Source organism: Emys orbicularis, chromosome 2 (genome assembly GCF_028017835.1).
Source record: "Emys orbicularis isolate rEmyOrb1 chromosome 2, rEmyOrb1.hap1, whole genome shotgun sequence".
Lineage (NCBI taxonomy): Eukaryota > Metazoa > Chordata > Testudines > Emydidae > Emys > Emys orbicularis.
Window position 1 is genome coordinate 215,447,519 of NC_088684.1, and position 12,486 is coordinate 215,460,004.

Genomic DNA, 12,486 nt, shown 5'->3' on the forward strand with positions numbered 1-12,486 from the left:
AAAGCAGCCCCCAGCCCTCTGAATTCGCTACCCCGACCAGGTGGGAGCAAGTTCTGACGGGCAGGAAAAAGACCATGTTTGCATGGCGGAAGCAGCTATTGGTAGCAAAATTGGAGGGATGCAATTTCTGCTGCCCTTCTTGCGGCAGGGCGCCAGCGGGCTGGCTTGAGTGGGTGCGGCCGTTGCTGGGGGGCTGGAGGCAGCCAGGCGCTGACACCCCGAACCCCAGGAGGCCGCTCCCCACCAGGCCCAGCGACCGTTACAGCCACGCGCCACGCGGGAGCCGAGGCTGGAGCAGACGTAGAAGTGGCAGGAAGGCATCCAGGGGCGCCGCGCCGCCGGCGGCTCAGTCACGCGGGAAAGCGCGGGCAGAAGCTAGTGACGCAAGCGCTGGGAGAAGAACGGGCAGCCAGCGGCAGAGAACCACTCGTGCGGGCCGAAGTCCAGAAGCGCGCGCTCGGGCTCTATACGAGGAAGCTAAAGGTACAGCGGCTTGCCCTTTAAGTGTTGCTCCTGTCTTGCGAGAGTTGGTCACGTGATTGGGATGAGCGTGCGCCTGCGCCTCTTAGCAGCTCCTGGCGCGCCGGCGCAGTATGACTCTAGCTGTTTTCCCGCCCGCCTTGGGTTACCGGCCGGACAGGCAGTACCTGCGGGAGCGAGCTCATTCTGGTGGGTGAGAGGCCGCATCATCCATAACGTCAGTTTCCCTCCTCCCCGAGCCCACTCTCCCCTTTAGCCGCCCCAGCGCTTCCTCTCGCCCCGGAATGACCTTCCCGCTCACCAGGGGCCCCGACTGTTCTGGGCTGGCGGCGAACCCGGTCGGCTCGGCCCTTTCCTCCACGGGCAGGGAAGCCCCGCCGGGGGCATCGCCCGGCAGGGCCCAGCACAGCCCGGCGGGAGAGGTCTGAGGTGACAGATCTGCGAGGGCGCGTGGCAGGCGCGAGACGTGCCGCAGCGCGTGTGATCGTTGTGCACGCGAGTGAACCGCCGCCCCTTCCCCCGCGGAGTTTTCGTGAAGGTGTCGCGCGGGGAGGGGCGCTCGCCTCGCAGGGGCCCCGCCCACTTCCCAGGTACCCCGCCGGGACTCGGCTCCCCCTCTGCTGCAGTTGCCCCCCCTCCTCTCCGAGCGTCCAGAGAGCTGCAGCAGCCGGGGGAGCTGTGCCTCGGAGAGAGCCAGCTCGGAAAGTAACGTTAGGGCGCGTTTCAGCCCCAGGTCGGGCTGTCAGCAGCTGAGGAACGCTGCGTGGTGTTACTTGCTTCGCTTGTGCAGCCCGGGGTTTCCCTAGGGGGGCGTGTAATCGATGTTTAATTTAGGCTGTATTGTGTTGAACGAAGCTTCTGTAAGAAGTTCAGCACCTAGGACCCGATCACAGTGTCCTGTGGGAAAGCCCAGTGGTGACGTACTGATAAGGGACTCCCCTGGTAAAGGAGATCCATGGAAAGATAACGCAGCCCGGGTTTGTGTTATCTCTCTGCACTGAGCTCAGCAGAGCTGATGTGGAGGATGTTGTGCTTAGGGGCCTACCCAGTATAGTTCCTCGTAGCCCCAGCGAACTCTCCAGGCAGTAAAGGGAGAGAGAACTAAGCCAAGAGGTACCTGATCTCCACCCCTACCCCGTTTCTGCATCAGAGAGAATGATCTCTGAGATGTATTTGATCCTCTACATCAGGGGTGGGCAAACTTTTTGGCCTGAGAGCCCCATCGGGGTTCCAAAACTGTATGGAGGACCCCACCCCTTATCCAATCCCCCCTGCTCCCTGTCCCCTGACTGCCCCGACCCCTATCCCCACCCCTGCCCCCTGACAGCCCCCCCCCCCCCCGGGACTCCCACGCCTATCCAACCGCCCCGTTCCCTGTCCCCTGACTGCCCCCCCCCGAACCTCCGCCCCATCCAACCGCCCCCTGCTCCCAGTCCCCTGACTGCCCCCCGTGACCCTCGGCCCTTATCCAACCCACTCCCCGCCCCCTTATCATGCCGCTCAGAGCAGCGTGTCTGGCAGCCGCGCCGCCCAGAGCCTTGGCGGCACGGCAAGCTGAGGCAGTGGGGAAGTGGGGCTAGCCTCCCCAGCTGGGAGCTCAAGGGCCAGGCAAGATGGTCCCGCGGGCCATAGTTTGCCCACCTCTGCTGTACATACTACAGTTATTGGGGCAGTGTATGAGCAAATTAGAAGCACTGACATTTCCAGGGCGTGAATTGTTCATAATGTTTGGATACATTTGTTCAAGAAATTCAGAAAAAGCAATAATTTATGTGGAAAAATAAGTTAGATACATCTCATTAATGCAGGTCTTGAATATATAACATAGTTATTCTGAAAACTAGTACTTAACGTCAAAACTTATTTTTGTTTCATCCATTAGTTAAAGGATGAAAAGTGACAAGGAGCCATTTTTTGTTAAATTTATAAAGTCTTCTGGAAACTCTGAATATTTTTTTAAAGCTCTTGAGGTAAGCACTTTTGGTACCACTATCAGCTGTTTTTTTCCTGAATTTAGTTTTCCATCTAATTATTTTCATGGTTATTTGTAGCCTATTAATGCATATATCTGTAAATAAAATTTATTGTTTCTGTAAGATGAAGGCATTTAATGTTAGATAATACAGATGCCTTGTTTAACTTTTTTTCTACAGCAAGGATCAACATTTTCTTTGTTATATTTTTACTATATATACATTTATGTTATATTTTTACTAATTATAGTGGGTTAGTTTCACTTCTTAATACAGTAGAGAATTCATATAGTGAAATCATTGTTTTGTGAAACCGATTTCCCTGTGGCACCAATCCTATAAGGTGCTGTGTGCCTCTGGAAAGGTGCTGAAGCACTCAAAACTTTTGGCCCAATCCAGCCTGGCATAGCGCTTAATACTGTGAGGTGTTTTTTGAAATAATTGAAGATAGATTGAATAACCTAGTTAAAAACCTTGACCCTCCCCAAGGAGCAAATTGTTCCACGGGGTTTGAATTAACTTATTGAAGGGGTATGCTGTGCCTGGGTAACTAGTATTTGAATGATCATCCCGATCATACAGTGATTGTAGAGGGCACTCAGCAGGTTCCAGAACAAAGTGAGCTGCAATCCTGATGGTTCAGGTCCCTCATCCACGCTACTATAGCTTTATTGAGGAGGGTGTCAAGTCATTTCTCTCCTGGGAAATCAGTGGGAGTTAGAAGGCTCTTAGCACAGATCAGGTCCAATAGGTGAAAATTTGTACACTGTACATTTCAGTGGATTGAAATAATTTGATATTTTTGTTCAACTTCACTACAAATCGATTCTTGTATAATAATTTTGCTATGAGTAATTTCAACTGGTTATGCTTTTGCTGTTGCCATAGGATTCATTTAAAAGAATTGTCTAACAGAGGAAAAGGAATTTAAGTATATTGTTGTTTCATGTTTTCTTGCAGTCCATAAAAGAATTTCAGTCAGAAGAATATCTCCAGATCCTTGAAGAAGTGCCAGCACTCAATATAAAAGAGAATGACAAATCCCTTTACATCTGTGACCCTTTTAGTGGCATTGTTTTTAGTCACCTCAAAAAGGTTTGCTACCCACTAGATCACTTTCAAGTGTCCTATTCCTTTTTAAGGAATGCTCATATACATGATCCTACACATTTTCTCTTTCTGAATTCTGTATACTGGCTTATAATGTACACAGTAAATATGTGTAAATACAGTCTGCTGTTAAACAGAGTTTCAGTGGGAAAATTGCAAAGGGTAGGAATAGCATCAAAGGGAAGACAAGACAAGGGATTCAAACCTTCAGTCTCAATTGCCTCTGCTTCTGCAGGACCTGTGGCCACCTTTTTAGTTTCTCCCAGTCATAGAGCAGCCTGGGAAAATGATATGGTTGCAGTGATCTCTGAGATGTTGCAGTAGCAAAGGATAGGATAGCCAGACCTCAGTGTCGCTCCAGACATTGCCTCTGTTACCTATGCTGGGGCCAGCTCTATTCCACGTGAGGATTTCCCTACGTTTGAGCAGTCCCCAGCCAATCGGTTGGTCAGTTTCAACCGCTTTGTGTTACTGGAATGGGATGTAGGATGTTCCCCAAGATACGTTTTTTTTTTTTTTACAAGATCATTTTTTTGTGAGAAAAGTGTCACCCTTCCTTTCATATTAATCCTCCTTGATCTTTGTTGCAGCTTGGCTGTAGAATCGTTGGACCACAGGTAGTCATATTTTGTATGCAGCACCAGCGATGTGTCCCGAGAGCTGAATACCCTGTTCATAATATGGCCATGGCTGATGTAACAATATCCTGTACTAGTCTTGAAAAAGAAACTAGGGTAATACATTACAATATATAATGAAAGAATAATTGTTCAGCTAGATTTTTGTGAAGTTTACTTCCAGATACAGCATTACTAAGATTTATTGGTTAATTCTTTGTAAATGCATTTTGCACTTACTGAAAACTTTAAAGTCAGGAATAGAATTCAAATATATATAGAAAGAATTATTTTTTAAATGATGATGATGTGACACTTTTATTGTTTCCATCTGCATAATTTTTGTCCCTTTGAATGAGTTAAAGTTCCCATTCTAATCTTTTAGACTAAGAAAACATCTGCAGTTTTACTTTGGGTGTTAGGATGCATTTAACTTTTTCTCAATTGACTACTGTACTGTGTTTAAAGAATGAGATCAGCAGAAACCTCAGATCTGTGTTATACAAGTTGTATGTAGGAAAAAAAATAATTCATTGGTTGTTTTGGGGGGAGCATAAAAACTATTGAATAATTTATAGCACTCATGAACTGACTTGAGATCTAGACGGATTGTCCGGCTAGTTGTCTACAGCTAAGATGTCACAGACTATGTAATGTGTTACTGTTTATCTCAAACTATAAAGTAATTAAAGATTTAATACTTAGGCTACTCTGAATTTCTGTTAAATATTGAACATTTTGATCACACTTTATATTAAGGTTCCATTTATAAAGGCTTAATAAATTATGAATAGATGTTTGAATAGCTAGTTAATCAATTAGAGTCCAGGTTAATAAGTGTCTTATAATTATCTATAATAACGTCTACTGATGTGCTTATAGTAGGGCTGTCAATTAATCGCAGTTAACTCACGTGATTAACTCAAAAAAATTAATCGTGATTAATCGCACTGTTAAACAATAGAATACCAATTGAAATTTATTTAATATTTTTGGATGTTTTTCTACATTTTCAAATATATTGATTTCTATTACAACACAGAATACAAAGTGTACAGTGCTCACTTTATATTATTATTTTTATTATAAATATTTGCACTGTAAATATGATAAACAAAAGAAATAGTATTTTTCAGTTCATCTCATACAAGTATTGTAGTGTAATCTCTTTATCATGAAAGTGTAACTTACAAATATAGATTTTTTTTGTTTTGTTACATAACTGCACTCAAAAACAAAACAATGTAAAATGTAGAGCCTAAAAGTCCACTCAGTCCTACTTCAGCCAATCGCTCAGACAAACAAGTTTGGTTAAAATTTGCAGGAGATAAAGCTGCCCAGTTCTTGTTTACAATGTCACCTGAAAGGGAGAACAGGTGTTCACATGGCACTGTTGTAGCCGGCATCGCAAGATATTTACGTCCCAGTTGCACTAAAGATTCATATGTCCCTTCATGCTTCAACCGCCATTCCACAGGACATGTGTCCATGCTCGATAACGAACCAAAGCAGAGCGGACCAACACATGTTCATTTTTATCATCTGAGTCAGCAGAAGGTTGATTTTCTTTTTTGGTGGTTTGAGTTCTGTAGTTTCCGCATCTGAGTGTTGCTCTTTTAAGACTTCTGAAAGCATGCACCACACCTCGTCCCTCTCAGATTTTCGACGGCACTTCAGATTCTTAAACCTTGGGTCGAGTGCTGTAGCTATTTTTAGAAATCTCACATTGGTACCTTCTTTATGTTTTGTCAAATCTGCAGTGAAAGTGTTTCTTAAAACGAACATGTGCTGGGTCATCCTCCGAGACTGCTATAACATAAAATATATGGCAAAATGCAGATAAAACAGAACAGGATACATACAATTCTCCCCCGAGGAATTCAGTCACAAATTTAATTAATGCATTATTATTGTATTAAGTGAATTGAAAAATACGATTTCTTTTGTTTTTTTACAGTGCAAGTATTTGTAATAAAAAATGAATATAAAGTGAGCACTGTACACTTTGTATTCTGTGTTGTAATTGAAATCAATATATTTGAAAATGTAGAAAACATCCAAAAATATTTAAATAAATGGTATTCTATTATTGTTTAACAGTGCGATTAATTGCGATTAATTTTGTAATTGGTTGACAGCCCTAACTTATAGCGATGTATAACACATGGTTCTCATGTATATATCATGCTTATGGCATCTATTACTCATTTGTTAACCCCTTATAAGCTATTTATAAATTTACTCTTAATAAAAATATGACATTTTTTCTTAAGTGACTGTTTCTGTCTAGTTGTGATGTGGATTCCTGGGTAGTAAACAGAACACAGGCATTTTTTCTTATTTAATCTGGATTGTAAATGTGTTCCGGAGGGCACAATCCCCTGGTATTCACTATTTTACAATTTTTAAAGGGATTCCTTCAAAATTGTTCATTTCTATGTAGGCAAAATATATTTTTCTGTTTTAAAGCTGCCATAAAGTTAAGTTCCAGGAGAAATCACAGGATATGGAGTAATATTTTTTTTTAAAAAAAGCAATATTAAAATATACATTTTGTTGTTTGACTACTTTATCTTTATTTGCTTTTTTTTTGCTCTTTAGGAAGAAATTCATAAGTATGTACAGATGATGGGTGGCCGTGTGTACAGAGATCTCAATGCATCAGTAACTCATCTTATAGCTGGAGAAGTTGGCAGCAAGAAATATTTAGTGGCTGCTGCTCTGAAGAAACCCGTATTGCTTCCCACTTGGGTAAAAGCATTGTGGGAGAAGTCGCAACAAGGGTAAAAGAACCACTTTTTGTATTAGGAAATATTAAATCTTGTACTGGTTCTAGACTATATTTATTCCTTTGGAGTTGTGTTGGAAAATGATCTGTCTTATTTTCTTTCTTCCCCCCCCCCCTTCAGTATGGTTAGATACACAGATATAAGCATGGAAGACTTCATATGTCCTTTATTTCGTGGCTGTACAATCTGTGTAACTGGCTTAAGTAGTGTGGACAGGAAGGAGGTCCAGCGTCTCACTACTGAGCATGGTGGTCAATACACAGGGCAGCTCAAGATGAATGAGTGCACCCACCTCATTGTTCAAGAGCCAAAAGGTAGATATTCTTTAATCAATTTAAGTTTGAAGGGACAACTTAGCGTAAAGCTATGCATGTGAATAAGTGTTTGGAAAATCAGGGCCTAGGTCTGTATCTGTTTCATTATGCTGCTGTTATTGCCAGTGCTGTTACGATAAATATTATATGCAAGAAGAGTGATACAGAGTGTTCTTAAGGGAAGGTGGAAAGGAGAACAAAGGGACACACAAGCAGAGACCCAAACGCTATCAGAGAAGGGAAGGGGAGAGGCCTACAGAAAAGAAAAAATAGAATCTAAACTAAATTTTGGTGAAATTAGGAGATTTAGGAATTTTAATGATGATATTAATTGGATTACAAATAAACTTGAAGATAAAATTTTCCCACTAAAATTTCTGAGTTTCCTCTTACTAAAATAAAATTAAAGCACTACTTTGTTCTTTGTAGTTTTGTTTGAGACACGATGGACAGAATTTTTAAATTTCCTCCCTACTTTCCCCAGGCAATTACTTTGTGATTTCTCTTTTTCCCCTCTTGAAGCCCCAAAATCTTGTTATGGCAATTCTGTCTCTGGCCAAAGAGCTTGGCGTAGCTCCTTCAGTGGGACTGTCAGCTCTGCAGAACAATGTGAGGCATTTTCGTCACTGGGTCTGAATGCTTGAGTGCTCAGATACCAGAATGATGAAAGCAGTATAAACACCTGTATAGACACTTCCAAAACACGTTAGTCTGGAATTTGTGAGCCAAGTAAGACTAAAATCTGATTGCAACATGACAGAATGTGCTAATGCTGACTACCCCGTTTGATTTTTATTTTTTTAATTTAAGACCGTTATAAACAGCTCATTGTAGATGAGATTAACATTGATGGTAGCTCAGCCAACCATATATTTTAATTTTCCATACACAATACAATCATATTGGTTAAAAGGTTACGAAAGTTTTAACCTTTGATGTTTCGCAACTTTGATGTCACAACTGTGAAATATATCCCCTTGATAACATGGTCACAAGATGACTTTTTTGCTAGCTGACAGTTGCTTTCCATTTTAAGTATGTGAATAAAAGTATGCATTTGCTTTTATATATAATATATTATAAAAACACATAGTTTTTAGGCCGTAAAGTCATGAGTTCAAATTCCATAGCAGAACTTTGGACTAATGTCTAATGTTAGTACTGCAGTGAAGTACAGATGAACTATAAAACTGATATTTTTATAGCATCCTGTAAGAGGTAAGTATATTAATCATTAATATTGCTTAGTATGATTATTGTTTAGTAGTATTGCTGTTCATCTGTATCTGACATCTAGCAGTTCCTTCTGCCAATTTCTTGTTGCAGTTCAGATGGAAGTTTAAGATCTCATGGCAGTTTTCAAAACAGAAAACCTAACAGATAAAAACAGAACCTAATGTGTTAGAATTATTTGGCTAGTGTGCTTGCACTAGCATATCTAACACTGCTTTTAAAGCAAATTAGGATAGCTTGATTATGAAAGCTGTACTATAAAATCAACAAATAATATTTTATATCATAGGCAATAGTGCTGTCAGAGGAACCAAATTACATTGATACAGCTTTAGTGAATTTGATGTAAACTGCCACTTGGAAAAGCCCTTAGGTATTTGAGAATGTATTGGTAATTACCACCTCCAAATGGAGGTTTTGTTTTAACTTTTTTGATTTTGCAATGTCTGGTCATTCATTCAGAATTGTCACTTTTTGGAGCATTAGCCTTTTATTGATTGTGATTTGTCTTTATATAAAGGCCAGAAATATGAATGTGCCAAAAAATGGAATGTGCAGTGTGTGTCCATCCAGTGGTTTTTTGACAGTATCGAGAACGGTTTCTGCCAGGATGAGGCAATGTATAAGACAGAGTCTGTACAAAAGCAAAATACCACACCCAGTACATCAACTCCTACTAGCCAAGCCAGCAAACCTGACAGTAAGTAAGACATCTCAGTATACTGAGTGAGTTGATGAAATTTCAGTTAAGGGAAAGGAAATGTTTCAGTTGAGTGGGCTGCTACCGACTCTAACTGCACTAAAATTTTGGTAATGAGGCCCTGATCCTGAAAATGCATGCTTAAATTTAAGTACATGAGTTTATTCACATGCTTGAAGTTAAGTGTGTGTGTGTATGTGTGTGTTTGCAGAGTCAGGGCCCAAATCTTTCTTTCTTTCTTTTGTCCGCTTAGGAGCATTAGAGGGCAACAACCAAGAGCAGACTGTGTTCATGTCAAATGTAAATACATCTAATTTAGTAGATGGCCACAAAGCTTATTGAGCAGAATAAGTTTTCAGAAACTGTTCTCCCACATCTTAAGGCTGACAGTTCTTCTGGAGAAAGAGGAACATGAGCTGTGTAAAAAACCATTGCTAATAGTGAGAGCATACTGAATTTTGGTGTAATGAAACCCTACATTTTGACAGAGGCTAGACTATGCATTATTGTGGTTTTCAGGTTTTGTCTTCCTTATTAGCATGGCAAAATCATATTTAAGTCATACATTCTGTTTGGTTAAGCACTGGGGAGACTAACTTATTTTCCTCTTTTTTTTTTTTTTATTTTAACTTTTATTTAAAGGTCGTACCCTTTCAGATGTCAGCCACATTTCCAATATCAGTTTGAATGGCATTAATGAAACTGCATGTAGCTCTGCAATGAGCAGCAGGTTGGATCCTCCTCCTGATGATCTGGAAAATTTGGATATCAGTTCTTTTCAAGCCCCTGATGATTTACTAGATGGGTGTCGAGTAAGTTTAACAATGTACAATTCTGAAATGACCAGTTATCCTTTGGATGCAGCTAGTCTGGGTCTCCTGCAGTTATTGCTACAGTAAAATGTAGTCCCACTCCCAGCTCAAAGATACAATCTATTTCAAGGTAAACCAAACTAGATTGTTTATAATGTATTGGGGTGCTGGAAAAAGTGTCTTCAAATTGGAGTTGGATAAGATGTGAAGCAGTATTGGCAACTTTATTTAATGGAAAATATTTTATTGGCATTTCCTTCTGTTAGTGGAAAGTTGAGTTGTGCAAGACAGTCACAAGATGAGCATCGAGGATGGAATAATTTCTTTGGTTTTTTGCAATTTTTCATAAGCTAAAGCTTGTGTGTTTGTATGTTTCTTTGGTTGGGTAATGAATGGTATCAAAATACAACTACTTCAACCAAAAATATCTTACCCTGTTCTTTCTCCTTGCAGATTTATCTCTGTGGCTTCAGTGGTAGGAAGTTAGATAAAATGAGAAGGCTTATTAACTGTGGTGGTGGTGTTCGATTTAATCAGCTCAATGAAGATGTCACCCATGTTATTGTGGGAGAATATAATGATGAACTGAAGCAGTTTTTGAACAAGACTACTCACAGGTTCTGATAACTATGTTGCTTAAAAGACACTTCTATAATCATGTTTCCTCTTGTAAACAAAGAAAATAAGTATTGATTAAACTTTTTTTTGGACTGAATAGCTGTGTATACTGTAGAGATAAAAATTGTAAAGACCATTAAGTTGTGGTCACTAATCAACAATATTTTACCCCTGGGAATAGTGTTTTTTAGGTAGCGTATCTCCTCACATTCAACAGAAAAAAATTATTAGCTGAGGAGGATTATATGAAAATTCTAGAAACCCTCAATATTTGTGATAAATTACATTTTTCTTGGAAAATGTGTAAAAATCCATATTCTCAAACTTTGAAATATTTAAAAAAAAATGCTAAAGGCTGCAGTGTGGATGCAACTCAAACTTTTTTGTTTTAACTGGAGTCAGATGAGTGTCTCAAACTTCATACAGAAACACAATTGTACTTGTAGAGTGAGCAGTGTCTGAGAGAAAAAAAAAATGGGTTAAAATGGTTTTGAGAGCCATCTTACGTGTGTGTGTGTGTGTGTGTGTGTGTGTGTGTGTGTATATGTTTGTTTGTTGGTTTGTAATATAAAAAATAATTTTATTTTATAGGCCTCATGCAGTGACAGCAAAATGGTTGCTGGAGTGCTTTGGTAAGGGTTACTTACTTCCAGTGGAGCAGTATATCCCTCTGAACTACCAGCCAATAGAAAATACAATTTTGGAGCAACCCGGAATTAAGCGAACTGTTCCCAAAAGTAATAGTCTCACAAAAAAAGAAGCTGTGAAGCTTGTACAGCACCAGAAAGCAGATGAAGATGACCTCCTCTCTCAATATGTGAATAATGATTCCACATTAAGTAAGTTCTGGTCCAAGCACTCCATAAAAAGACAAAATTTATGTATAGCTCTTATGAAAAGCTTGTGGTGCTAGCTACAAAGATGGACATAAGAAAAATGTAGTTACCTGATTTTAATCATATGTAAAGAAATTGCAATTCATACTCCGTAGCATGTACATTTTTTAAACCTTCACATGGTTTGTATATTAATTTCCCTATTGTACTTAAGAAAACAATATAAATTAGATGTAAACATGCCTCATATTGAACAGTTTGTAAATGAAATCTAAAACCTTGGGTTCCAGTACTGCATTGTTTTCAATTAATAACTAACAGGATGGTTGAAACTCATTTTCTCCCTTACATCCCTGTATGTGAAATTTTCATCAAGTGGTTATTTTTTCTTTTTTTAGTTGAAGTTGAAAAGCTAGAAACTGGTCACTTCAGTGATGCCGCTCATATTACCATTCAAGAAGAGAAGCAGTCCTCTATCTGTCATAGTTCACTGACACAGACTTCTACAGTGGTTGAAGAAGGCTTATTCGGCAGAAAGAGGTTCCTTCTTTTGGGTTTTGGTGAAGAGGATGAGTCCTGCATTGTAGAAATTATAAAGGAGAATGCTGGGAAAGTTCTACCTCCTCAAAACAGAGCAATTGCAGACTATGCTGTGGTTCCTTTACTGGGATGCAAGGTGGAGTCAACTGTAGGAGATGTTGTTACAAACACATGGCTGGTAAGGGGATACTGTAGTGCTATGACCAAACAAATATTAGTGTTAGAAATATAGAAACTGAAAACTTATTGATGGTTATATTTGCATTAGAACAGAGGTTTTAGCTTTGTTTAATTAGTGTACACCAAATTAAGAGAGTGCTTTAATGCACCTCTTCTTTATAGGCATGTCTTTTACCTGTCTCATTTATTTCTTCCTGCTTTATTAAATCAGATTCTGACTTAGTGGCACAAAGACTTTGTACACAAGATTCTGCTCTAGTTGTCTGCATAATAGAGTTATGAAG

At 40.0% G+C, this 12,486-nt stretch overlaps 1 protein-coding gene across 1 annotated transcript in view; it reads left to right on the forward strand.

Moving 5' to 3' along the window:
* The first annotated feature begins 600 nt into the window (after positions 1 to 600).
* Positions 601 to 12,486, forward strand: part of TOPBP1 (DNA topoisomerase II binding protein 1) — a 49,641-nt gene continuing 37,755 nt past the window's right edge. The window contains exons 1-11 of the mRNA XM_065398408.1: positions 601 to 669; positions 2,363 to 2,450; positions 3,414 to 3,548; positions 4,154 to 4,297; positions 6,782 to 6,963; positions 7,090 to 7,283; positions 9,037 to 9,216; positions 9,859 to 10,028; positions 10,482 to 10,645; positions 11,238 to 11,485; positions 11,881 to 12,200. Coding sequence (XP_065254480.1) covers positions 2,370 to 2,450; positions 3,414 to 3,548; positions 4,154 to 4,297; positions 6,782 to 6,963; positions 7,090 to 7,283; positions 9,037 to 9,216; positions 9,859 to 10,028; positions 10,482 to 10,645; positions 11,238 to 11,485; positions 11,881 to 12,200 — 1,818 coding nt within the window. The 5' untranslated portion in view covers positions 601 to 669; positions 2,363 to 2,369. The remainder of the gene's footprint in view (positions 670 to 2,362; positions 2,451 to 3,413; positions 3,549 to 4,153; positions 4,298 to 6,781; positions 6,964 to 7,089; positions 7,284 to 9,036; positions 9,217 to 9,858; positions 10,029 to 10,481; positions 10,646 to 11,237; positions 11,486 to 11,880; positions 12,201 to 12,486) is intronic.